Source organism: Sander vitreus, chromosome 22 (genome assembly GCF_031162955.1).
Source record: "Sander vitreus isolate 19-12246 chromosome 22, sanVit1, whole genome shotgun sequence".
Classification (NCBI taxonomy): Eukaryota; Metazoa; Chordata; class Actinopteri; order Perciformes; family Percidae; genus Sander; species Sander vitreus.
Genome location: NC_135876.1, coordinates 17026870 through 17054225, shown reverse-complemented (window position 1 = coordinate 17054225; position 27356 = coordinate 17026870). Strand labels below are relative to the sequence as shown.

The window sequence follows — 27356 nt, the reverse complement described above, 5'->3', positions numbered from 1 at the left end:
TTGTTCTTTAAGCATTTATTGGTAGGAGTCCATAAAAAAATGAACATTTCTCAGAAATTTCTACATTTACACTCACAGTAATCATGAGAACAACCTGTCAAGGACGAATTTAGACGAGGGAAATTTTATTTTGTTAGAAATACTTTACAAAAACACCCACGAAAGGTTAACACATTGCTGAAACCACTCAGTAAAAAGAATCCTACAAAGAAAGAAAATAACTTTGAGAGGGTTTAATAACTATTTTTCATCCTGTGGGAGTAGTGGTAAAAGAGTGGATAATGTTGCTGTGGTGTCAATAGTGTTCATTGTCAGTTTTCATGTGTGATGGAGGAGTGAGCAGAACATGTTAATTTCTCTCTGTAATAAAACTCAATCTTCAGTGCTTTCATTCTGCTTTAGAGTACTCTCACATTCCCCAGATGTCCCTCTCTCTCTCTCTCGTCTCTATTGAGAAAGGATCCACTGAATAGCTTGACCTTCACTTATTCTCACATGCTACACAGTATTACTGAAGTCATTTTCATGCTCATCATAAACTAATTCTCTTTGCACCTGAACTCTGTCAAACACACTTTCTGAAAACATGTGCTGTAAAAAGTCCAATCATAGGAGATTAATTTAAGTTCTGAATGCCCACTGTACATCCACAGGGCCCACCCACATTACATACAGCAAAAGCTTAACTACTAAAAATGTTGGACAAAACAAAACAAGTACTAATACTAATGTCACATATGATGATACACATTGATTGCACTTCTGTGTGTGTGTGTGTGTGTGTGTGTGTGTGTGTGTGTGTGTGTGTGTGTGTGTGTGTGCGCGTGCATGTGTGTCTGTGGGTGATTAATAAAAGGCACCAAGTCCACCAAACCGAGGGAAGTGTCGAGGTGCCCTTTTCTTTTTGGACTCTGCCTCCTTTAGCCACAGTTTCTTCCTCTTCGTGTCCATGTGTCCTACAAAATAAAAGAACATTATCATTAAATATTGAGATTTACTAATGCTATATATATTTTATAGACATTAATAAAAAATGAATTATGGGTTGCCAGGTTGTGGAAAAATCTCTCTGGCTGTTGAGTCGTTGAACAAAGCTTATTTGCTTTCTTGCTGAAAGGTAGATGAGAAGATTGATACCACTCTCACGTCTGTCAGTTAAATATGATGCCAGCACTATGATGTTAGCTCAGCTTAGCATGAAGACTGGATGCAGGGGGAAACAGCTAGCCTGGCTCTGTCCAGAAACCATAATTCAATATACTGTATATTCCATCAGAAATCTTGAAAGCAATTATTCACATGAAACACTTCATTTATAAATATCCGTGATTATTCTGAGAAGGAAACTGTGCAATAAATCCATATTTGAAGCTAATAAATCATTTATAAATGAGTTGTGGTCCAGATGTCCTGCAGCCATTTTCCAAAAGGTCAAATGACCTTCATTGTGAATATAGGAGCTAAAAGAGACAAACATGTGTGAGGCGAGAAGGTAAAAACAGGATCAACACAAGCAGCCAAAATGTGGTTAATAATTGTAAGTTATCTATTAAGCATTAGTACATTATTAATTAACCATTGACATTAGTCACAGATTGCAAACACTTTAGAAAGTGTGAATTATTAGAAAGTGGACCAGATTTTTCAAACTCAGTAGTTAAAAACACACTCTCTGAGGACCCATATTTGAGCAGTTTGTGTCATTATCTCAGACAGAAAATGAAGGCCTTTGTTTGCATTCCAGCAGAAAGTATGCACAGTTAAATTAAAGGTTCCCTCCTTAACTAACAAAGCTGCTATTATAAAACATTCAGGGACTGTGTGTTGCAGATAATTGCTCAGCTTTTGTGTGTGACTTTCTGACCCGGTGAAGGAAAACAGAGGGTGACCTCTGACCTCAGGTCGTTACTGCAGCATAGAACAAAGCCACCTAATGAACACCTCTGTCCTCTGTGTTTACATCTGCCAATCAGACACGCCACTCTTCGTCATTGTCTTTTGTGTGGCCATCAGACACAAAAGCAGACAATTAGCTGCGCTTATTAAGACTCTACTCTTTATAGGAGAGCCCTGTGTGCTGGTAATTAATCAGTCCTGCAGTGGCGGGTGGGCGGACCTCTCGTTAGTCCCAGGCTCTGTAGGCCATGCTCCTCCTCTTCCTCTGAGGGGTTTTGAGCGGAGTTCCTTAGGTAACGCTGGTGCAGGCCAAGGCCAGGAAGTGCGTTCTGTCTGCGGCAACGAAACTCTTCCTCCAAGGGATCTTCCCCTGCAATGTCTGTGGGTGTGGGCAGAGCAGAGCAGAGAGGGAATGAATTACCAACTAAACCCTCTCTTCTCGCGGTCTAGATTGATGGCCTGAGGTGTTCAAGCCAACATTATTTTTTCCCTCTGTATAGTGCTTTGAATTTCAGCCTTCTGACATGAGATGTGTGGTGCAAAAAAAGTCACCTGGAAGGGAAACATATTACCTTGTGATGCCCTTGGCAGTGTGGATATAATACAAAAAACTACGGTGGCCCTGAAGTGCAAATCACAACAGCAAATAGAAAAACGCAACAGCAAATCATAAAACACAACGGCAAATAGGAAAACACGACAGCAAAAACGAAAACACGACAGCAAAATAGGAAAACACGACAGCAAAAACGAAAACACGACAGCAAAATAGGAAAACACGACAGCAAATATGAAAACACTTCAACAAATCATAAAATCTAGCAGAGGACGGACCCTCCTGATTGGACAGACGGAGAGTCTGTCTTTTAACAGGAAGGAGAGGTGAAAAACACGGAAAAGCGCCTACTTTTAACAGAGAGACAGTCCGTCTGTCCAATCAGGAGGCTCCGTCCTCTGCTAGATAGGCCCTACCTTTTCCAGTAGAAGTTAATGCCGTTTTGTTTTTCTATTTGCTGTCGTGTTTTCCTATTTGCTGTCGTGTTTTCCTATTTGCTGTCGTGTTTTCATATTTGCTGTCGTGTTTTCGTATTTGCCGTTGTGTTTTATGATTTATTGAAGTGTTTTCCCATTTGCTGTCGTGTTTTCATATTTGCTGTCGTGTTTTCCCATTTGCTGTCGTGTTTTCATATTTGCTGTCGTGTTTTCCTATTTGCTGTCGTGTTTTCCTATTTGCCGTTGTGTTTTATGATTTGTTGAAGTGTTTTCCTATTTGCTGTCGTGTTTTTCTATTTGCCGTTCTGTTTTCCTATTTGCCGTTGTGTTTTATGATTTGCTGTTGCGTTTTTCTATTTGCTGTTGTGATTTGCACTTCAGGGCCACCGTAAAAAACACATCTATTATAGCAAGTTGAGCACAAGTGCAAAAAGGCATATTGATGTAACAAACATAAAACAACTAAGATGATATAAAACAAGAAGTTGAAAGAGTCCCTAAGGCAATCCAGACACCTCCTTCCTTTCAAACGACAACCATATATTTCATTCATTTTTCATCTGCCTGACTTTATTGTGATTAGTCATGTAAATAAAATGAGATTTGGTTATTCTTTTCTCTAGGTAATTTACATTTATATTGAATTAGTGGCAGGCAGGGTATGGGGGGGGACTTATTATGCTGTGAGATTACAGGCAGATCTCATCGCCATTGTGTTGTGTAATTAAAGCAGTGGAGAGGAGAAGAAAGGAGGCCAGATGCTCGGCATGCTGAACCTGGTCCCATTTAGAGGAGGATCTGCACCAGCATTTCAAAATCCCCTGCACGGTGTGTAACAGCCTGGCCTTAAACACATCAGAAGTCATTGGAGACACAACAGCTTTATTTGACATATTGCTGTACACCTGTGGGAGCACCTCAACATAAACATATAGTCATTTTAATCATTAATGTAGATTGTGAAATGAAATGGAAGATTGTGGCTATATGGCAACACTATCCTTGACGTTTTTTCTTTGCTTTATGGGACATTTTAGAGGGAGATGGGTCTCTCTCGCTGCTTTCAGGAGGAGCTCAAGGGATTTTAGGCTGCATGTGCTCAGGTCTTAACAGATACAAAGGCATCACTGGATTTCAATTGTCTTTGGACAGGCATCCTATTACTGCAGGACCTTCATTTTGACCTGAGTCTATTTCTTTGTCACAAATGCTTTTATTTCAAAATTGGTATTCTTGCCATATGTAGTTTATTTTCTTGCTGAAAACAGATGATTTGTGTTGCTTTAGTCCCTGGCTTCTTTATTTTGGAGTTTGCAAATCAGCTTTTTAAATTGAACACACTTTTAAAAACACAGAGTTGACCCCTGCGAGGAGAGACCAGCACCCAGTGGAGCAAACAGAAACAGGACAATTGGTGGCTTACTCTCAAAACTACTTGTTCTCTATCCAGCTCTGGAAAAACAACTAATCCCAACCTGCATTTGTCTGAACAGCTGCATTAAGCCAACATGTATGTGACTCCAAGCTTGTGCGCTTTGTTCCAGAAGATCCATATTTAGAGCCATCTTGGGCTGGGGTTACCTGGGTGATAAGATTCCTTCCACCGTCACATAATCCATCAACAGTTAATTAATTTAAACAAAGACAATATCAAATTGCAGTGATGATAATGAGATGTTTTAATGCTCATCAAAGCAGCCTTTTATTTTCTGGCTCAAGGACTTAATTTGAAAAGCAGAGTGAATACAGTTCTGGATGCTTTTATTTGCAGCTATTGTTTTGAGAGTGCATGTCATTTGTCTTCAGGCTAAACAATGCTGTGTCAATCTGTAAAAGCTGTGTGATACACACCGTCTAGACTGCAATACAGGAGCGTGTACACAGGCACAAACACCTGGGTTAACATCTAAACACACACACACAGCCACAAAATCTTTGTGTGACAGACAAAAGCAGCCTTACTTGCAGCCGGCTGGAGCCTAAAGCTTAAAATAAATCACTGTCCAGGTGGGGGCTAACCCTACATGACAACCACAACTGTGCACCAGATTATTTTCAACAGTCCACCTTCCTCTAGTTCAAGACACCTGGTGTCGTGCTGATGTGACTCTACTGCTAAGCACAGAGAGATACAGTCTGTGTCCTTGTTCAGACATGGCCAAAGAGAAACTGGCAGCTTATCTTTGCCATAGTTTATAAATTGGCCAGCGGCTCTGGGCCGATTCGATGCTTCATGCTAAGCTGTCAAGCAGATGAGGTGGAGAAGGGGTTAACACCGGATGCGGATTTTTGCCAACAGGAAGCCATCTTTCATAAAATGAGGAAACTTAGGGACAGGAAATCTAAGTATTGTGTGTCATACTGGAATGAATGGATGGATGGATGGAGGAGAAGCCAATTTGATCAAATTATAACTACTAAAACGAATACTGACAATCAAATGTGAATATTGAGGATTAAATTGAGGAATTTAAGATTTCTCATTAGAAATCAATACATAAAAAACGTGTTTGTAGGAAATTATCATTTAGCCAGATGATGTCATCCTGTCTTTTGTATACAAACAGTGTCACCTAGTGGCCATGAGGGTCCACCTTCAAATTCAAAGGTCTCCTCCATGTAGGGGCCACTACCCCCAGGTTAGGGACCACTGCTTTAGGTGACAGGCAGTCTAAGTCGAGGAAAAGTAAAAGCATTAGACCTTAGTTAATTCTGATATGCCCATAAAAAGAGTCAGGAGAAAATTATAGTGGGCTGTAGATGATTGCCTGGGTACGAAATAAGAAAGAAAAATGTGTTTGGGATGTATTTTTGGACTTGGTCTCTATTATTTTCTTGTTTCTGACAAACTAGCCTATTGATTTCTCATCAGACTAATATCCCTCTACTATTGGAGCTCTCAATCTATAGACTTCTATCTAATCTTAAAATGCCCGTGGATACCCTTATCTCCGATGTCCATCGCGAATAAATCCGCTTAGAAATAATTAAAAAAAAGACGCTCCTCATAACTCCGGAACATGCCTAAGCATCATCAAATTTTTCAGAGTTTCAGTATCAAAGTAATCCAGTGATAGTTATCTGTATACGCAGGGGTAGGCCTATATTGCAAACAAAAACTGCTAATAGCTATTCGGCATACTTTAAAAAGGTGCCAATTTGGTAAAATGGGAACAAATACAGGCCAAAATGCCAAAAGGGGGCACAATTTGTAGCCCACAGCTGACTCCACAGCAACATTGTACGCCCTGTTTTCCAAATTATGGAAACTGTAGTTAAATAATTAGAGCTAGGCCTAGATTACCCTGTAAATAAAAGTAAGACAAAGATTATTGGAGTGTCAAAATTGACCAATGGTTTAAACTTCTGGATCTAGTTCAAGCACACAATTATAAATATCTCTACTGATCCAGGAGAGGGAGCTATTGCACCATAAATATAATTCCTTCTCCTGCAACACATATTAAACTAGGCTACTATGCCCACAACGCCGACATATTTGTGTAGATCATACAATTTGTAATAAGATATTGCGGCGTATTGCTAGTTCATGTAGTAATCATAATATATAAACATATATACCTAATTTACTCATCACATCTACACACACACATAGAGAGGGAGGAAGAGAGAGCATACAGGCTATGTAAGCAATAGAGACTGACGCAGGGCTGCAGTGTCACCTAGCAACAGGACTGCGCAAGCGCCGCTTCAATCGGCACTGGTGAAAAAGAAATTGAAGGAGCAATACAAATATAAGCCAAATAGCAGAATGCATTACACACACACACACACACACGTTAAATTAAACAAAAATACTCATTAACATTGCAGCATGAGTCAACTAAAAGGCATCGGCCTGCCCTTTTCTTTCCCCTCGGTTTCTCCACTCCTGACTTGCCTCTTACAAAAATATGCAGTGAGGCTTGTGTAAATAAACTAGCCCGAACACATTCCTCAAGAAAACACACATAAACTGTTCTCTGTACAGTGACCTCTGACCCACTTGCAATCATGAGCACCACTTCACTTTCAATCTGAGCCCATCATGCCTGGTGAATAGGACACCGAGATAGTACATGAAATCAGACCTTCCTTTTTATTGTACTCCAAATGAGTAAAGTTTTAAATACCAATATGATTTTCCAAGCTAAAAGATAGCTTCTTGTTTAGCAGATAGACTGAACAATTAGTTCATTTTGGAGTTCTTAGCTGGGGTCAATGTCTCTGCAGAGCTCAGGTTGTTTGAGAAGTATTCAAAAGAGGTGCACTATCAGCACTTTTACAAGCCAATAAAAATGTCTTGATGGGAGGGGTGAAAAGAGAAATTAGGAAACAGGAGGAAGGGCACATGAATCCTGTTTCCTTCTCACCTGGTCCGTAAAGGTAAAGCATACCTACCACACAGAAAAAAAAACACCTCAGGGTTCAAGGATACAGGCGTGTCTTTGCTGAAAACAAAGTGATTTTTTACTCCATGATTTCTGTGATAAATGATGAATACGATTATTTTAACACACACACACACACACACACACACACACACACACACACACACACACACACACACACACACACACACACACACACACACACACACACACACACACAGTAGAATCAGTGACCAAGCCCTAATGTGTTAAGCATTAGTAGGTTAAAATAATGCACACTGTGAGTTGTATGATGGGTGAGTGTACAAAAGAAGCAGCCGCTGTGGTTTCCTTTATTGCGGTTGTGTGAAGCAAGTTTAAACTGCGTTCAGGCACAAGCACACACACGTCATACATCCAGGAAGAGTGGGACGATGAAAAGCCACTCAAGCCAAAAGAAACATCACAAAACCACCAGGTGACAGCAGCAGAGTTTTCAGGACGTTCCACGAAATGAAGTTTATTGACCAAATCTGAACTCTTTACTTTGTTTTTTCTTTTTACAAAGAATGAAAATTCCCCTGTGTGTCCGGTAACAGTGTAAGGTGTTGTGCAGTTGTAGGTTTATAGTTTGAGTTGCTGACACAGTTACAGTGAAACTACAAAGCAGCCTCCTGGAATCAGCAAATCATGCAAAACCAAATGTAACACACTGTGGTAGTCTCAAATACACAAACAAATGCAAAAGTAAGAAAAATGCACATTATTCTTATTAATTTATTAATAATCTGTCATTCATATTACACACGCGTGAACATGGTAACAGCTAACAGGTTAGCATGGTGAAGTTCAAGTTAAAGACATTAGGGTGAAGTGGATAAGCTTTTATCATTCACTTGTTAAATTGGTCAAATGAAAAGAGCAAAAATGACATGGCTATGTCTAAATGTACAGCATCTTGTTTTCCAGTGACAATAAGAAAGACAAATTCCACCTCAAAAGGAAAAAAGAAATAAAGTACGCGCTTATGGCAGAAATAAAATAAAATAAAATTATTTAGTAAACAAAAAGACAAATCCCAATAAAACGGTCCCCCCATAATAATGAAATAAATACAAATATACAAATACTGTGAATATCTCTCTCGCCTCCCTTGCAGCTAAGCTAAAATGAGAAAAATTGATCTTCTGGAATGAGATGCAGGAGGACAGAGAGAGGAGAGACCAACCGCCGATACCAAACAGTCACTGGATGAGTTTTTTCCAGGTGTGAAAACTGTATGTTGGTCAAATGTTGCGGCGAGATAATTACTTGTTATCCAGTCTTAGGAGTTGCTCCTTACCATTAACTGTTAGAGATTTTAACTGACCGTCCTCCTCCACTTCTACCCGCTCTTGGCCATTCTCCACGATCCTGTAACAATCACAAAAAGCAGACATCAGAGATCAGAAAGTCAGGCTGGTAAAGGGTTCTTAAAAAAATAGTGGAGATGCCTTCTGCCTTTTCTTGATAATAAGCTTCTCATCTAACTCAAGGAGAAAGCAAATAAGCTAATTTCCTAAAATGCCAAACAATTCCTTTTAAAAATGCTGGCCATTTAGGTACCGTTTTGTAGTAATTTTTCTGCCGTTGATGAATTTGGTGGAGGTCGACACCGATCTGAAGTTACCCATTCCTCCTCCTCCCCCACCGCCGCCACCAAAAGATGAAGAAGAGAAGGAAGTGAATCCTCCTCCACCCATATTTCCAAATGAGCTAAAACCTGCAAAAGACCACACAGTCAAGAAAAAAAGTCAGTAAAAATGGAAAAGCATCATACATTCATGATGGATGGAGTTATTTGTGGGGATGTTTGCACCTGAATCGAACCCTGTGAGGCCAGGCCCAAACGCTGGGAAGCTCCCAAAACCAAAGAGTGATCCCCCCATCCTGCCTCGGCTTGTGGCTCTCTGGTGACTGCGACTACCTCCGAAGAAATCGTCAAAGGGGTCATCAGCTGTGGAGGGGAAACAAAGTGCAAATTACAGAACTGTGAATGAGAAAGATTTTCAGCTCATATTGTATTGCAAAATTGTGGTAGCATTTACATTTTTTCAGTTCTTCAAAAAAACGTTAAACCTGTGTTCCTTTTTTTCCCCACTTGGGAGCAGCAGAAGTAGGCCGTAAACACAATATTGACGTATTATCACTTTTAAGTTGATATGGAGAAATTGTCAGCAAACGGTTGCCTTCTGACATATCCAGCATATATACACAGCAACATTAGCAGTTATCTAACAGTTACCAAATTAAAACCAGAATTAGCTGAAAGGGTTTCAGCTCAACACAGATTTAGATGATAATTATCCATAGACAGTTAAAGTGGACCAACAGATCCTGTTGCTCTGGACGGAGACCAGTGAAGGATATTAGAAGCACTTTTCCAGTGAGCGCTGAGCGTTACTGCGCAGCCTCCAACTGAGCTTGAAGACGTAAATGTGACGTGAGCAACCTGTCTGAAAGTTGTAAGTCTTCTGGTAGCTGTGCCAAGAGAAACCTCAATCATTCCGAATCTTGCAGAGACGGAGAGCGCAGGTATATGTAAGGAGATAACATGGACACAGGCTAATTATTGCTAACTAAAATGCTAGTTAACATTAGTAATTAAACTTAAACAACTAATGTAAGTCCAAACTGCCTGCGAGCTTCTCCTGTACTATACGGTAATTCCTCTACTATGCGACAGTTAAGTCCCGTGGTTATGACACAATCGTTAGCCTATTTTTACAAAAACGTCTGATACGGAGCCATAACGTGAGGTACAAGGTAATGGAGCCTTTTATAGATTGTCGTGTTTCTTTAGAAATAAACAATGGACAAATAAAGTCTTTAGATGCTTCAGATGTAAAGTTATTCGCTGTCAAAGTGTCGCCAAAATGAATGGCAGTCAATGGGATGCTAACGGGGGGTGATGGCTTGTTAGCATCAAAATGGCACCATAGGAGCTATGGTTTGTGGACGCTCGCTTACCCCCTTGTAATTATGGGTTTGTCAATACCAGTGACCCCTTTCACATTAAACATTGTCATTTGATCCAGCTGCTTTAAGGTTGTTTCCAGATTCCAAAATATTTAAGTACATGATAGTCTGGTTCAACGGATGTGTATGTCCCTCCCCTCTCGCTATCTCTGCTATTGGGCTTAGCCCTGCTAAGGGACGGTTGTGACTGGTTAAAGGAAATACAAACCAAGCCAGAGCGTTTTGTCCCCTATCCCAGAATAGATACGTGGTGTAGCCAGATCATACTCCAGCACTGACACAGCGCTGTGAAGATAGGTTTGGCAATGCAAGTCCAAGTACCTGATGATAAAAAAGCTGCGGTGGAAGGAGGCACATCAGGTGGTAATTTCTAAAACAATCTTAACCCTAAACTGTCAAAGTGCCCACCACTTATTCTCATCCTTAAACCCTGTGGACATGCTACTAATTGCACACTGCCAAACTGGGTCACCTCAGCAGGATAAGGCTGGATCACTGGCACCATTTGCTGAAAGAAGACTCCTTCAGCCTTGAATGTACCGAGGCAGCGTCAAGAAAGCTTCACTTGTTCCCTCTGAAAGAAAGCTTAAAATAAACGTATACCCGACCACTGTTGTAACTACATTACTGTCCGTTTACCTCGCAGAAGACATTAGAGGAGACAGCTCCACTCTTACAAAGTTGTCGGTAAGACGGTAGACATCAGTGCAAGAAAGAGAGAGGAATGTAAAGGCTGAGAAATGCTGCTTAAACACATGAATTCTGGTTGAATGCTTTTGTACCTAATCAGTGTACACAAAGGGATAGCTGGGAGAAAAATTAAAGCATTCTCGCTCTCGCACTTATGTGCTCTGACAGAACAGGCAGTCAAGCTCAAAGACTGAGATTAAATCAGTAAAGAATGTGCCACGCCTATATAACAGCACAGGATGTAATAGCAAAGAATACATTTAAGTGACTGTGTCAATGTGCATGTACACCGCAATGTACTAAGTCCAATTATGGGAGCTATTATAGAGATAATTGTTTGCATTATTAGTTTTTTTTTATATTTCTGCATTACAGCCAACAAAAAGTGTGCAAAAATAGTCTGTTGATATTTCTTCTTGTCTACTACCTTCACGTTCATTTGAGAATAAGTGTGTGCTGTTCTTGGCAGATAACTAAGCCCTCGTCGTAAGCCCCCCCCCACCACCACCACACCTTAGTCTGCTGGCCGCTCTAGGGTGGGTGAGTGACAGATCCACAAGACCAGCTGCTGCTCACTGAGACAAGCTGCTGGACAGTTAGGGACTGGAGGCCGGATGGGATTTTATAAACACATTTGAGAACCCTCTTATTTTGTGGCTGCCATCTTAAGGAAAGTCAAAGCAAAATGGTTCTTTATATAGATCCATCTGAGAAAAAACACTAAATATAGAGTTGAAATAAACCTGACAAGCTGGACGTTTGGACATATCCTGTTGCATACAAATCAAGCATAATAAATGTTGGTCCCCAGTCAAAATAGAACTTGAACTTTACTCTCGGTGCAGATAGCATCATGGTTTGGCTTTTTTTAAGCAGCCCTTGTTTACTGAAGAGAGTAAATGGCAACAGCCAAGCTCCAGCACTTTAACTTATCCATGTTATTAAATACAACATTAACGCATGTTAGTTTATAAAAACAATCTGATATAAAAGATGACTTGACTTTCCCTTCAAGTTCTAATTCAGTACCCCCCTTTTTAGGCATCACTTCTAATAACTCATACTTTCAATAACTTTATGTTGTACGCCCATGCTCGAGTGCTCGCATTGTACCAAGTTTTACATGTGCTCTGACGAATGGAGACATACAGCACACAAACACTTGGCTTTATTACATCTGTTTTTGTTTTAATATGGAAGCTATTTTTGAAAGCATTCCAGTTGAGTGATGTAGATGTTCAAATCCATCCTCTGCCTGTGTCTGAACTCCATATTTAGAGCTACACAGGGTGAACTACACATGCCTTCCAATCAGCCTTTTGCTGAACCCAGACAACCCAGGACAGGCGCCAAACTCATATACATAATGCAACTACTTACATTTCTGATACAATCAACTATCAGGCACTATGATAAGCTGTCATTTTAACAAATTAACAGCCACTGGTCAACAGTATAATACCTTAGCAGGCAGTAGAATAGATTACAAGGGTTGTATAAAAGTGGTAGACAAAAGTAACTATTAAGAGTAACTGCTTTGAAACTAATCACTACGAAGTGGTTACAAAAACATCCACAGTCCACAACTGTCAAATCGGATATAAATAATGAGGCAAACTTAATAAATAGCAAAAATGTAGGGAATGTGGTTCAACTAACGATTAGTTTTTACTATAAACCTACTACCTACTTACTTTCTCGATTTATCTTTTAATTGTTAAACCTATAAAATGTCATAAATAAGTGGGAAAAAATATCACAATTTTCCCAAAGCCTTTTGTCCAAGTTCTAAGTAGCAGTCCATAACACAATTATAAATCAGTTTGCTAGTACATGGCAAAAGCACTAAATCCTCACAATTGAGAAGCTGAAACCAAAGAATGTTGGGATAATATGAATTAAAAGAGTATTTTAAAAAAAAAAGAAGAAGAAAAAAAAAGAAAAGATGCTGGAGTAAATTAAGAGGTCTAAACCCTGGTTAATAGATGAAGGCCATGAATGAAGTCAACATCCAGCAGAGATACTCAGTGTTTTTCAACATGTGACATTTAGTGGCAGATGACCTCCCGAGGTGAACAGTGCTTAGAGTAATGGAGAGGCATATTGCAGTGGTGTTGGGGATTAGCACAGGACTTTACAGAAAGTGTCCTGGGTCTAATGCTCCATCTTCCACATTTCTACACAGCAGGCGCTGCTAGCTAACAGCTAAACTAATACGGAAGTAGCAATATGAAATGTTTTACAGGAAACTAAAGGATGTTCTCCTTTTTTCTGTCTCTGTTGTGCCTTCTCAGGTCATCTGTGCATATTTTTGATCAGATAGAATTATGCAGCTAATAATAGCCATTGCCTACTCTGCACTCTTATGACTCTCTTCAGGTCCTCTTTCTTCCTACTCTTTAAAACATCAAATCCCATCAGTGCCTCGCCAGAATCGAAATGGACTTACCAAAAAAATCTGCAAATGGATCTCTGCCGCCAAAGAATTCCCTGAAAACGTCATCGGGATTACGGAATGTGAAGCCACCGCCGCCATAGTGATCATAATGGCCTCCTGTAGAACATATATCATCAATTATTATCTGATATATTCATATCAGAGGTGGCATTATAAACAGAACTATTATTGCAAGTCATAAAAAATACCAATGCATTACCAGGCTGTTTGTACTTTATTTGAATGAATAACGGGTGGCTAAATTACTTTCAGGATAGTGGAAGAACCATGCCATTAAAAAAAAAGATTAAGTCTACAGACTCAAAATTATATCTTATTTTTATTCCTCATCATATTTTGCCATTTCCATATTAGAATTGACTACTGAAATCTTATCAATCATCTCCGTCGCACTGAAATGATTATTTTGTTATTTGGAAAGCCGTCTCCTTACCTCCTCCTCCTCCTGCTGAAAGGCCATCTTTGCCATATCTGTCATAAGTACTCCTCTTGTTTTCTGTTGTGGGAAGAGTAAGACTTTAGATAAGATAGAGAGACAGATAAAACAGACCAACAGAAAGATTCCCACGCCGTTTTATTTTAAACCTCAGGGTCACGAAAGTCTTCACACTGCAAAGTATGTGTTAGCATTCAATTAACTGCCCCTTTTCATTTTTGCTTTTCACTGTTCATAAAGTTAGTAATCAAAAACGTGTCCACATTTCCACGTGTTTTAAGCATTTAATTCATCAGTTTGACCATCTGCATGTGCACTTATTTGTTGTGTTGTATTTAGCTGCTTTTCAACGGTCAAATAAAGGCGTGAACGGCGTGGAAACTATGCATGCGCAGCACACAAGAACTTGGCACAGGACCCACTCACTCCAGCATAAACAAGCCTGACAATGTGCACTGAGAATGCAAAAAATACTTGCTTCTTGTGACTGGGCTAATACAATGAAAATGCTACAGGCTTCTGTTGTGTTCTCAAACCTACATTTAAATTCCAGACATTTTTATATTTGCAGCATTATTGTGGTAATTATATCCACTTAGGAAACAGAATCATGAGAAATGACTTACCTGCTTTACACATATGATGCATGGTATATTTTACACAATACTTTTTTGTTACCGACCTAAATGTGTCCATTGCACAAACTGTCAAAAACTGTTAAGTACTGAAAGTTGGAATCATATGCCTGGTCAAATTAATAGTTTTGTTAACATATTCTATAATTGGACAGACTGTATTGAACTTGACTATATTTTTTGTTAAGTATCTCTATTGGTTTTAGACCAGTTTTTTTTACTTTAACACATTATACAAGAAAGCATAAGCAACTTATTTCTTCACAAAGCAACCCCAACAAGAACTAAATTAATTAATTAAATAAATAAAAATAAAAACATATCTAATTGTTTTAAATAATAAACAAGAAAAATAAATTCTTTGAATTTGTATTTTATTTTGTTTTATTTTATTTTAAATCCAACCAAATGAATGAATACATCGTCAGATCTCTAAGCAGTGAAGTGTTACAATATACTGCTTGAATAAGACTCATGTAAGAGTCTTTTCAGTCAAGCTCTCAAAGTTCATGCATCCTCCATTTCAATGTAATTTAAAAACGGGTCCCACAATTTATAAAACATTAAAGGTTTGTTCTTGAGCCAGTAGGTCATGGCTACTGGAGTCCTATTATACAATGTAACCACTGTGAGAGCTTGGGAGGTTTGTAAGCAAAGTTCTTTCAGGGCCGCATGTAGGAAAACATGATTGATAATTCTGATATCAGTTCCTAAAGTTATCATACTGGTAATAGCAAACCGACACCCTACCCCTTCCAAAGATGTAAGTTTTTTTAACATTCGGAGACACACCAATCATAAGATTAATATATTCACCACTTAACATGGCTATATTACATATTTTCTTCCTCGACAGAAAAACCGTACCATCTGAGAGCACTTCATATGCCTCTGATAGCTCTTTGAACCTTTTCTCTGCTTCCTCTTTGTTGTCTGGGTTCTTGTCTGGATGCCACTTCAATGCCAATTTTCTGTAACTGAGACACAAATATCATACAGTTAAAATACAGACATTGACATCAAAACGGAGACAAACACACAATGTATGTCATATACTGCAGATATTCAAAGGGCAAATAGTCAGTTCTTAATACAAAAATAGAAGGTGGAAAATGTGAATGTGTGTATAACGGACATCCCCCTATCAGAAACACATATCACATGCAAGTCTTTTTTTAGGGTGGCAACCATGACTACACCAAACACACAGATACCCCTTTATGCACACACACAAACACATACATGCAAACACTGTCCTTCCCCCCCATCCAAGCAGAAATAACAAAGACAGCCTGAACTCCACTGACGTGCAGCGGAGGCTCACACAGTGGCTTAAGCTGCATCAGCTGTTTGTTTTTAAGCCCAACAGCAGCACTGGCAGCGGACACACAGATGATGTGGACAAGACTAAGAACTGAGAGTCAGCCAGCAAAAAAGGCTGCACACAATCCAGGGATTGACTCCCTTATGGGTCTATAGTGAATAGTCTTTGTAGTCCATGTCTTTGTTGTAATCTGTGACGTCATCTGGTTGTCTAAAGCCTGGTCAATGGTCAACCAGGCAGACGGTTGAACAATGTGGTGTTAGTCTTTGTAGTCAGAAGCCTGTGTTCATTAGTAAAAGCAACAGCAGCTATTATCTTGCTCTGAAAACTCAATGCTCATCTCAAAAAGGTCTTTGACAGACTCTTTAATACTATACTCAGCCATCACAATTAATCAACAAGACTAAGAGTCTAGAGCCATGCTAGCTCTGTGAGGCTGTGTTCACATCATATGGGGTGGATGGTAGAGTTGGGTGAGATTCTTATGTTAACAACTACTAGCTTTCACGTAATCAAGTTGACTATATGATAAGAGAGTTGGTCGTGAGAGGATTAAAAAACTGTGCAATGACAAACACCATATCATTTAATTTGGGTCTGATTACATTTAACGACGGCCTTTGACTGATATCATCAAGATATGTTTGGTTTTCAGGCACTTTACTATTAGTTAGTGCCAAGTCAGATATATCAATACTAAAGTCAACCTGCTGGTGGCGCTAGAGGAAAAGTCAAAGGATTACCAAATTCATTAGGATTTGCCCTCTGGGCACAATAAATGTCTATACCAAATTGCTTGGCAAGCCATCCAATAGTGGTGGTTATATTCAGTCTAGACTGACGTGGTGGACTGACTGAGCGACCAACATTGTTGTCCCTAGAAATGAGCTGCTAGCATGGCAAATAATTCAATCAGAGATCAAGAACAGAGAGCAGGGGTCATGTGCTAAAGATATGACTTATTGATTGGTGTCCGTCGAGAGATAATATTTGACTTTGGCAGCCAACAATTCAGTGCATAGAGATAGCAGGCGCTCAGCATTCACATTCATTTTACTTTTCAATTCATAGGAAACTCTTCACTTGTCAAAACAAAACATGTTAGTGAGAAACCTGTGAGGAAGTGTGTAACTGGAACTGGCCTGTTCAGTGGGCGAGACGTGTGTGAGTGTAAGGGAAAGGTATTTGACAGCAGCAAGGTTAAAGGAAGAAGCGTGGAAACTTTCTGCATTGCAGCCTCTCTGCTCTCTCCCTCTAGTTTATACAGCTAGAGGGGGATATAATTAACCTATTACACGCCTCTGAGTGGGCGACATTTAACAACAACGCCAGGGGAAAAATAAGATCAGAACACACTCAGGGGCACTTACGCTTTTTTGATGTCCTCTTGCGTTGCATTTTTCTGGACTCCTAATGTCTGGTAGTATTCCAGCATGGCTCTGTCCTGTGTGAGGGTCCTCAAGGCCTCTGTGGAAAGAAAGTGAAGTTCTGTTAAGACATGTTAGCTTGGAGAGACAGAGCCCAACAAACTGCGACTGAGTGTAGCCATGTTTGACGGGCGAGATAGCTCCCTTCCAGACCCGTGGGATAAATCTGTAAAGGGGAGGGGGGAAATAGCATTAAACAGGGTGACAATACCCAACAATGTAATCAACTGTACTGAAATAGAGATGCAGGGAGGACAGCAAAGCTAATACAAGCCCAGCAAATTTACATAACAAGCGGGTGATCATCCCTTACCCGGAGGCTGCAGGAGAGAAAATGTGAATCATGTTTTTGAAATTTGGAGATAGCGACTTAATGTTGAAGTTATAAAGCTTAGCCTCTCAAAAACAAGACAGAACAGGTCTGATGAAAAAGTAGTATAGTAAGTAATATCAGAAGATATTCAAGTCGTCTAGTTTAAGCCCCAGATTTGATTTATTTTTTGCTAAATTACAACACAAAGAGGGTGACCTGCATCAACACACGATTGTCATCAAAGCCATGTGCTGAAAATATATTCTGCACTTTGTACCTAGTTGGCTAGGAATATAATAACACCTGCTGCCAACATCCTGAATCTAGAGCAGGGATGGGCAACATTTATGATAAAGAGGGCCACAAAAATCGTATCATCATTCTGACTGCCGCCAGTTGCCCATCTCTGATTTAGAGGTAGATACAAAGAAATTATAAAAGCCCTGGCAAAACAGGGAAATATTGCAACTGACTTTATAAAACCAAGCAGCTGCCGGGCTAACATAAATAAAGCGAAGAAATTGCCAGCGAGGACGAGTCGGCACCAGCTACAGCCCCTCTCATTAACCTTAATGCCACAGATGCACATCGAGATGCCATATATGATGACAGCTCTCCGCAGTTACGGCGGCTTGACTTTCTAAACAGCAGCCTGCGGTGCTTATTGGGATTGCGGTGAAATCTATCGAGAGTGGGTCAAACTGGCCAAGGTAGCATGTGTAAAGCCCATCTCCAGTCTGCCAGCAGAGAGAGGCTTCTCCCTGCAGAACCGCATCAAAACAGCGCAGGGGCGTCAGGCAGAGGCTTATGCGCATCGCGAGTTGCAGAAAGACACTTGATCATCAGCACTTGATCATTTTATGAGCCAGTTTGTACTGTAGTTTGTATTGTTTTATTTCCACAGCCTTGCAAATGGAAAATAGGCCTATTTTAATTCAGATCGGCACAATTATGTGCATCGATTTGTTCTTTTGCCCTCTCTGCCTGTAGCAAGTAGTACAATTCAATAAAAACAGTATAAATCTACATCCCTTGTTGATATTATTCTTTACATAGCCTACCTATCAATTGTTGTGCAAATCACACAGGGGAAGCAGGATTTTAGAATTGTTTGTTATTAAGAGGATAATACTTTCTCATTGCAATATGTTTTGCTGTGGGTGGGACTTAAGGCTGTTTTATGCTTCTGCGTCAACTCCACGCCGTAGCTACGCCGTCGCTCCCATGGCGGCGTGACACTTTCGGAGTTCTGCGTCTGGGTTGCTTTGCATCGCGGTGCATTTCAACGCCATGGGGTGATAAGTCTGAAGTTATTTGCGAGGTGTCTGCCAGCCAGTTTATGTTATGTTAGCAAGCAAACTTTAGCACAACTGCCCATAAAGTACTGCTTGATGGCTAAGTGCTAATTTCAAAACGTTACTGACATATTACACTTTACAAAACGGATAACCCCGTCATTGTAACCAAAATATGTCTGAGTTTATTTGCAAAGCTTATGTCAGTGCATGTTGCTACTCCCCACAGTAGGCTGCTTGAAACACCGACTATCAACACACAGGACGAGTTGACCAATCACAGTCCTTGCGGTCTGAGTCGCCTCGACGTGAAGTTAAAATTTTTTGGAGGTGCACGTCAAGCTACGGCGGGGGGCGGTTCGTGGCAACGCAGAGGGGTCTGCAGGGATACGCTGTCGATTCGACGCAGAAGCATAAATCAGCCTTTAAACAGAGCATGTCACAAGTTTTACACTCTACAAGCAGAGCAGGCTTGGTTTGCAGGCTCTGCTCTGTGGTCTATATAAAGATAAACTAAGTAGAAGATCTGTTTCTTCTATATATTAAAGCTACATAGTTTTATCAGTTAATATCTGTATGTTTTGGCTTGCAAAACTTATTTCACTTAAAAAAAAGAAAAAGGAAAACACGTCATGTTGTCCTATTGGGTTGCATTCAAATCTCGACCTTACAGGACCCTGCTTTTTTAAATAATAAATGATAATGCATCTTACTTAACAAGGCCGTTACTACATCCGGACATAAACAATTGGTTAGAAACAAACCATCAAATCTGCACTTCTATAACAGAGAATGAACACACACCAAGTCTCTGTTTACTGTGACCTCTTAACAGACCTTTTGGATTTCCTTCCACACCTTGACCCTAACAAATAATCCAACGACTCAAAAACATATTTGTCTTTCACAGACAGACAAAATCATACAACAGGCTAACTAAAACAATGAGTTAAATGCTAAGAAAACCATTAAACATCAAGAGATATATTAGCTATCACCCTAAAAACGATACACAAACCAGAGAGGGCTACTTACACAGGGAGTCCACTGTGTCCTATTTGTTTGCTATATATAACTTGTGGCCTTTGCAGTTAGATTGTGTTTGTGTGTGTTGTAAGCATGTGGGGGGTAGGGGTGTTTGGCACATGGCAGTGCCAGTAAGCGACTCCCGGTTGTGACCATAGACAGTATATAGAATGGACCAACAGATCCCGTTGCTCTGAATGGAGACCAGTGAAGGATATTAGAAGCACTTTTCCAGTGAGCGCTGAGCGTTACTGCGCAGCCTCCAACTGAGCTTGAAGACGTAAATGTGACGTGAGCAACCTGTCTGAAAGTTATAAGTCTTCTGGTAGCTGTGCCAAGAAAAACCTCAATCATTCCGAATCTTGCAGAGACGGAGAGCGCAGGTATATGTAAGGAGATAACATGGACACAGGCTAATTATTGCTAACTAAAATGCTAGTTGACATTAGTAATTAAAGTGAAACAACTAATGTAAGTCGAAACTGCCTGCGAGCTTCTCCTGTACTATACGGTAATTCCTCTACTATGCGACAGAAAGTCCCATGGTTATGACACAATCGTTAGCCTATTTTTACAAAAACGTCTACTATGGAGCCATAACGTGAGATACAAGGTAATGGAGCCTTTTATACAATGTCGTGTTTCTTTAGAAATAAACAATGGACAAATAAAGTCTTTAGATGCTTCAGATGTAAAGTTATTCGCTGTCAAAGTGACGTGAAAATGAAAGGGTGAGTGCTTGTTAGCATCAAAATGGCGCCATAGGAGCTACGCGCTGTGAGGAGAAGCTTACCCCCTTGGTTGAGACATGGCACAGGTATTAAACGCCTCTCTTTCAGATGCTTGAGTCAGGCGGTAGTTCCAAATCTCCCTCTGGACACTTATATTTTCCTGTTGAATTTACTGATTTAAAATCTAATCCTAAACGTTAGACTGACCTCCTTTTCCTCTCCAGATTCTTATTTAGACCACAATCTTAAAGAGATATGACAAAGAAAGTCTTCATCGTCCTCTGTTTTCTCTAAAAAACAACCCACTGCCCCAACTAATATTAAATGGATCTTCTTTTATGCCCCTTACTTCAGCCATTACTGACCCACTCACCTGCCACCAGTTCCCCTGCGGCAGTTAAGGAGTTAATGGACTAGTGCCTGCTAGAGATGTAGTGACTCATGGTTCTGTGCAGTGTGTGTATGTGTGTATTCATGCATGTACGAGCAGATTAATGCCTTGTGGTAGCATTACGCAGCTAACCCAGACCTGACGGATTCCTGCTCTGCTCAGCATAAACTATGCTCAGAACTCAGTGTGAGCAACAGATCAGTCAGTCAATCCCATGATGCCTCAGTGAACCAGAGGTGGTGGTAATAACAGTTTTCAGATCACAGCCAAAAGCAGTCCATTATTATAATTTTCTATTTTCCTGAAATAAGCTCTAGTAGGAATCCCTGATTACGAAATGACTTCATACTTTTTTTTTTTTTTTTTAGAAAATTGACTGTGGAAACCGCTGTTTTGAATATACATATTTGAAGATTTAGGGATTTTCCCATTCAGGTCTATATTTTAAGAGGAAATTAAAGTAACTAGCCACAGTTTGCAAGCTCTGCTATGTGCGTGCCCTGTAGGGTTGGGTATCGTTTGTTTCCCCGATACTGGTGCTACAACAATACACTTTAAAACATTACAGACCCATTTAGTTATGTCCACTTATTTCTTATTTTTAACTGAACAAGCTTATACAAGTTGTGGATTTTGACCTCAACTTTATGAGTTTTTGAAAGTTAAACTTGCATTTATTCATTGGGTCGACTACTTACATTTTTTGTCAGATATGTATGTGTTGATTGAACTTGGGTATGTAAGTTAAGTTATCAGTTGAAAAAACAGCGGTTGTGTGTGTTGCAACAAAAAAAGAGTTGCCTTTCGAGTTTAAAATAACCTCTTCTTTCACGGCATAGTTAAAGCATGGACACAATAATTAATTATACACCGCAGATAAGTGATGTAGCCTATTCAAATTTCAACTAAAATATAACACGTGTTGTGGCAAACAAGAAAGCACTAGTGCCACCGGCGGAGGGAGAACCTGTCAACGGCTTGTGAATTGTGAATTTGGCATTTCACTCTTCTCAAATTGAAATGGAAAGTACTTTTCAACGTTTAGCTCCGCCCACATTTAGCCCGACCCCGATCTGCGTACTGCAGTCAGGTGCAATTGGTTCATTGGCTGGTCAATTCCCATGATGCAAGGCGGTAAATAGAGTTGTGTTCAAATTTCAATCAAGATCAGCGGCTTTAGAGGGGCCCCTATTTTGCACGGGGCACTGGGGCGGCCGCACCCACGCTATCTCCCGCTATAAATGTGGTTATGTTGTTTTAACTTGAAACTGTGAGTTGTAATAAAGCAGAAAAGTATGTCTGTTATACTAGGCAAGGAAGGTTTCTTGCATTATTAAAGAAAATATGTTATTTGTTTTAACTTAAAGTATGAAGTTAAACCAATAATAAAAAGTTAAATCAACTAAAAGAACAACTATAACAAAACTAGAACACTGTAGTTACATCAACCTCATTAACTTTAATTTCTAAGTTGAAATAAAAGCAGTCTTCAAGTTGAGTGAACTTTTTCAAGGCAGCAGGTGAACTTGCATTTCCAAGTTAAACTACCATGAAATTTCTTACAGTGTATTTTTAAAACGGTGCCGGTACCTAAATGGTGCCTGAACCGATACTTTTAAAAAGATTTAAAAAAAATATGTATATATTTAAAAAAGAAAAAAAGGAGCACAAAACGACCGTCGGCGACATTTAAGAACGGCTTCTTTATTGCTAAGACCATATAGTCAAAATTAAATGATTTATTAAAAATCTAATAACAATAACTTATAACAATAACTTATTTCACCAGTAAATTGCTGGTAAACGACAAAAACAACAAATAGAGGGCAGTGGTGGCATTTCAGTGGCACCGAAATGATGCACCAAAATCCACGTTACTATTCGGTCCGGTAGATACCGGTTGTTAAGGCACCGGAGCCGTATTAGCACTGTGTGTCAGTACCCAACCCTAGTGCCGTGTACCATATTTCTCCACGACTAACATGGCAGTTAATCTGTGTGGTATATGTTCAACTGTTTGGAAATAGTTTGTTAAGACACTTAATTGTTCAGAGAAGACTATGGACATGGCTGTTTTATTGGGGGTTTTTTTTGTTTGTTTTGTTGTGAACTTGAATGTCATCTTCTGTGAAGAAGACTGCAGTTACAAAAGAGAAACTAGATGGCTTATGGTGGTTAGTCTGTTATGGTTATAAGTTATTGTTACATTATGTTGTTAATAAATGTTTGACAATGTAGTGTGGTAAATTGCGAACAAAGGTCAGATATTATATTGCATAAAAGTCTAGTCTAAAAATGGCATAGCAACCTGTGCTTTAAAAAAAATAAATGTAAAAATCGAGAATCGAACCGTGACCTTAGAATCGAAAATTTAATCGAAGATTTGAAGAATCGTGACACCCCTAATATTTTGTATTTCAAAGTAAAGGTGAGATAAATCATGCGTATGACAGCCAGTTAGGTGCAGTGTGAGCAGCCAAAATGAAACAGAGCAGATTCTACAGAGGTCATCAGGTGAAGACCTCAGTCATGAGCTGCTTCTCCCATGTTTACAGGAGTCAGCTGTGGTGGTTTGGGCTACTCAGCCCCATCACCAGGCCTTTGACAGGTGTACTGAGGACAACCAACTGCAAGGGTACCTCAGGGCAGGACTTGGGAGGGACTACATCACTCAGCTGGCTTAGGTATGCACCCAATATACTTAGACTCAGTCCTTACCGCAGTGGACCGGTTTTGAGTCTGAGCTGCGGCCCTTTGCTGCATGTCCTTTCCCCTCTCTCCTGTCTTCAGCTATTCTGTCAAATAAAGGCCAAAAAAGAAACAGGATTCTAAGAAGCAACAGGTGAAGCGACTGCAAAAATCGATGGATAGATGCAGAGGATTATTCAATGATTTAAAAAGAAGACTGCCTGAAGAAGAGCTAGCTAGTCAACAGCAATGGTCTACTCTCAGTACTCGTCTTTTTCATGAAGCATTGACTCTGTAGGAATCTTTTTTGGAGCAAACACTTCCAGAAAAGTTGAGCAGCTAGAGATTACAAGAACATCTGTTCCAGTTTGTTTTTTTTCAGCTGTACAATACTGGTGTGCCAAATTAGATTTCCCTTGAAGGGGCAATATTGTGTAACAGTAGATAATTTAGACTAAATGTCAAATTCTTGCAATGGTGAAGATAAAAGTTTTACTGAGGCAGAATATTTTACAGTTAAACAATAAAGTGTAATGTTAAACACATTCACAGTACGTTTTGGTTGGTAAATGGTTAGCTAAATAACAACTTAAATAAAAACAGAAATACGTCAGATATATGTTGAACTTCAAAAAAGAAAAATATGTCAGCAATACATAGAACTTCAGATAAAAAAAATTATATCTATTATATCAGCATATCTGTCAGCATACAGGCTAGACCTATACCATATAAAGCTGATATATTTGTGGCAAGTCAATGTTGGCTAAATAATATCAGCCTGCTGATACTGTAGGTCTGTATTTGAACTTCAGAATTTAGAGGCTGTCCAAACCTTCCTGTCACAACAGATCTATACTGACACACCACTGGTATAACACACTATTCCCTATGCTACATACATTATACCATTAAAAGGAGAGATGTGAAGTTTCTTAATGCTGAGTTATTAAGCAGTTATCAAGCATAATCTAAATTGCTTTATTGATTTTAATGCGGTTCGATTGTAGGCCAAGTGTGCATTGAGTGGCTATATTATTCAGGAGAAAATAAACAAATGCATCATAAAAATTAAATATGGGTGAGATTCAGTCCAACCAGAAACTCAATATAATAGAATACTGATCAGGATTAGAGGCCAAGAAGCTGACTGGAATTTCCCTCACAGTAACCGCAATCACAAGTTATCAGCCCTGAAGTCTTGCATGCTTACTATAAGCAATATCATGTCAGTATTAGATCATCAGGGTATGTGTTCATAAAAACGTACATCGGTGTTGTAAAAGCTTTCACGTTTTCCCTTCGCACAGCAACTCCCCAGTTAATAACAAGCAAACTAGGTTTTATCTCTTGATGAAAATCTCTGATTAGATGTCAGTATTTCGGTTTCTGTCCAAGATTACAAATTAGAACCCTTTTGACAACAGACTTATTTAACTTGCAAACCCAGGCTTATACTGTTATTAATTTAACACTGAGTACAAAGTCACCCTTACTGTGATTGCAATCAACAAAGGCAGCTGGAGAAGGTATGTCAGTGAACTCTTGAATAGAAAACAGGTTCTGAGCAGCCGGAAACCAACACCTAGCACAAATCACAGCTAAACAACACGACACACTTAACAAGCTTGTACCTTACCTGAATTTATTCATAGCAACGAGTGGAGTGTTTGTGATTCAAAACACTACAAAGTGTGCAATGATCAGCAGCTCATTTGAGTTTTCTGGATTTTTCGCTTTACTTTCTGTTAGTATAAAGAAGTTTCAAGAAGCCATCAACCCAAAAAGACCTAATTTACTGTAAACAGCAGTGACCATTGTCCTCTTAGACAGGAAATCCATTTACACATTTGAATGTGTGGGAAATCCAGGACATTGTCTATTACATGTTCTCAGATCCCAATATGTTTTCAAATGTCTTGTTTTGTCCAAGCGACAGTCCAAAACCAACAATATTTAATTTACAATGATCCTCACATTTAAGCAGCTGGAACCAGCTAATTGTCATTTTTGCTTGATAAAAGATTTAAGATTCCTCAACTTATTAATATTTGTACTCCTGTATTTTATGACACTTGCGCAAATAGCCTATTTCATGTGTTCATGTGTCATTGCTCTTTAAACTACTTCCTCTCTCACAGGCCTCTGTAACCAATGGCAACACGCAAACTGAAAACTGTAAGTAATTTTCTTGGACTTTCTGGGAGTCGGGTATGGCTGCAGCCTGGAGACCTCCCGTCTCATGCATTAGGTCTCCAGGCTGCAGCCATACACTCTTGCTTTCTGGAAGCTACCATCAACAGGCAAATCAACGTCACAAGTGTGGGAAACACAGCAGACCGATCAGATTAACCGAAAGGCTCAAAGCCGAATAAAAATGTTTGAGATGTGTAACAGGTAGCATGAGCATATTAATAATAATAATAATAATAATAATAATAGCAAAAACGTTACACAAGTGAAAATATCTCTAAAAATAGTCGTGACTTTAATATTGGACTGCTCGTCTTGCCAGACTTTCACTAACGTTAGCTACGTTTAGACTGCAGCACATAACTTTTTATATCTCATCTTTTCCACCAGGTGCTTGACAAATGTTCTCATAATTAACATTAAACCTACAACATTTGTAATGGCTTGTATAGCTATCATTGTAGTTAGCTAGCTGTAACGTTAGCTAGCAAAGTTATTATTTGGGTTAGTAACGTTAACGTTATAACGTTAGCTAGCTAAAGCCAGGCAAAAGCAGCGAGCTCCACTCGTTTGTTTTAGGCTAGTTTAACTTAACGTTAGCCGGCACTTGATGATAATAATAATAATAATAATAATAATAACAATAATAATATAATTTATAATTCCGACGTTAGTGGGCTGACATCAGGTTGCGACACCACAGCATCCCCAAACACCGAGTCTAACGTTAACGTTTATGCGACAGGAGACAGTAACGTTAAACACATTCAACGGTCTTTCAACAAAGTAAAGCAGCATCGACACATACACCGCTTACATTTCTACAAGAAGTGCTCACCTGTTTAAAGGAAGTGTCCGCTCAAAGGGCCTCTCTTTTGTCGCTATTTCCCTGTCTTCGCCTGCCTGAGTGCAGAATCTGTAGCTAACTGCAACCGCTGGTGGCTGTTGGAGGTGTAGCTAGCTAGCTAGTGCTACTATCGACTAGCCCACTATGCTGCTGCTGCTTTCAAGTACTGTCGGATATCGAAATTGTCACATAAACGCACATGGGTGGGTGGTGGATACCCTTCAAACCAAACCGAATAGAAGTTGGAGTGTAATTTATCATTTTCACAAACAATGTCAGGACTGACTGGCCGTTGGACAGGTTGTCTATGAGGCAATTTGATTACATGCAAATCTGTTTGGTAATTTAAGCTACTAATGCACAATACAAATCGAAATGAAAAAGATCCATGGTGTGGCTGTGGCTCTTGTGGGTTGGCGGTTTATTCCCCAGCTTCTCCTTACCCACAAATTGCTCCTAATAGTTAGGCAAGCAGCTTGCATGGTTGTTCTGCATCAGTGTGAGAGGCAAATTGTAAAGCACTAAGTAAAAGTGCTATAATAAGCAAGGTCCAATATCCCTAAGACCTTTTTACCTATTTGTGAAGCCTTGTCATTTTGAGGGGCCTGTCATGTTCTGTTCTTAA

The 27356-nt window shown here is 39.6% G+C and overlaps 1 protein-coding gene across 4 annotated transcripts; it reads right to left on the bottom strand.

The window, feature by feature from the left end:
* Window positions 1-26855, bottom strand: dnajb6b (DnaJ heat shock protein family (Hsp40) member B6b). Of its 4 annotated transcripts, XM_078280508.1 has the most exons (11): window positions 26723-26855; window positions 23722-23798; window positions 17191-17287; window positions 15364-15473; window positions 13859-13921; window positions 13417-13521; window positions 9118-9255; window positions 8865-9021; window positions 8602-8672; window positions 2117-2275; window positions 1-956 (listed from the first exon to the last, which is right to left on the bottom strand). In XM_078280508.1, exons 3-11 carry the CDS (start codon window positions 17253-17255, stop codon window positions 847-849), a joined length of 978 nt encoding a protein of 325 aa, XP_078136634.1. In that variant the 5' UTR covers window positions 17256-17287; window positions 23722-23798; window positions 26723-26855; the 3' UTR covers window positions 1-846. The 4 variants fall into 4 exon arrangements, with proteins under 4 accessions (XP_078136634.1, XP_078136633.1, XP_078136635.1 ...); XM_078280507.1 differs by lacking the exon at window positions 23722-23798; XM_078280509.1 differs by lacking the exons at window positions 2117-2275; window positions 23722-23798.
* Window positions 26856-27356: the final 501 nt, after the last annotated feature.

What these genes read in the sequence shown, in the direction of transcription:
- dnajb6b (XM_078280508.1), bottom strand. Translation starts at nt 17,255, where the DNA reads ATGCTGGAATACTACCAGACATTAGGAGTCCAGAAAAATGCAACGCAA. An exon ending in ATATGAAGTGCTCTCAGATG is followed by an intron (nt 13,922 to 15,363) that starts GTACGGTTTTTC and finishes TTCCCACAACAG; the next exon opens with AAAACAAGAGGAGTACTTAT. An exon ending in AGAAAAATTACTACAAAACG is followed by an intron (nt 8,673 to 8,864) that starts GTACCTAAATGG and finishes TGATTGTTACAG; the next exon opens with GATCGTGGAGAATGGCCAAG.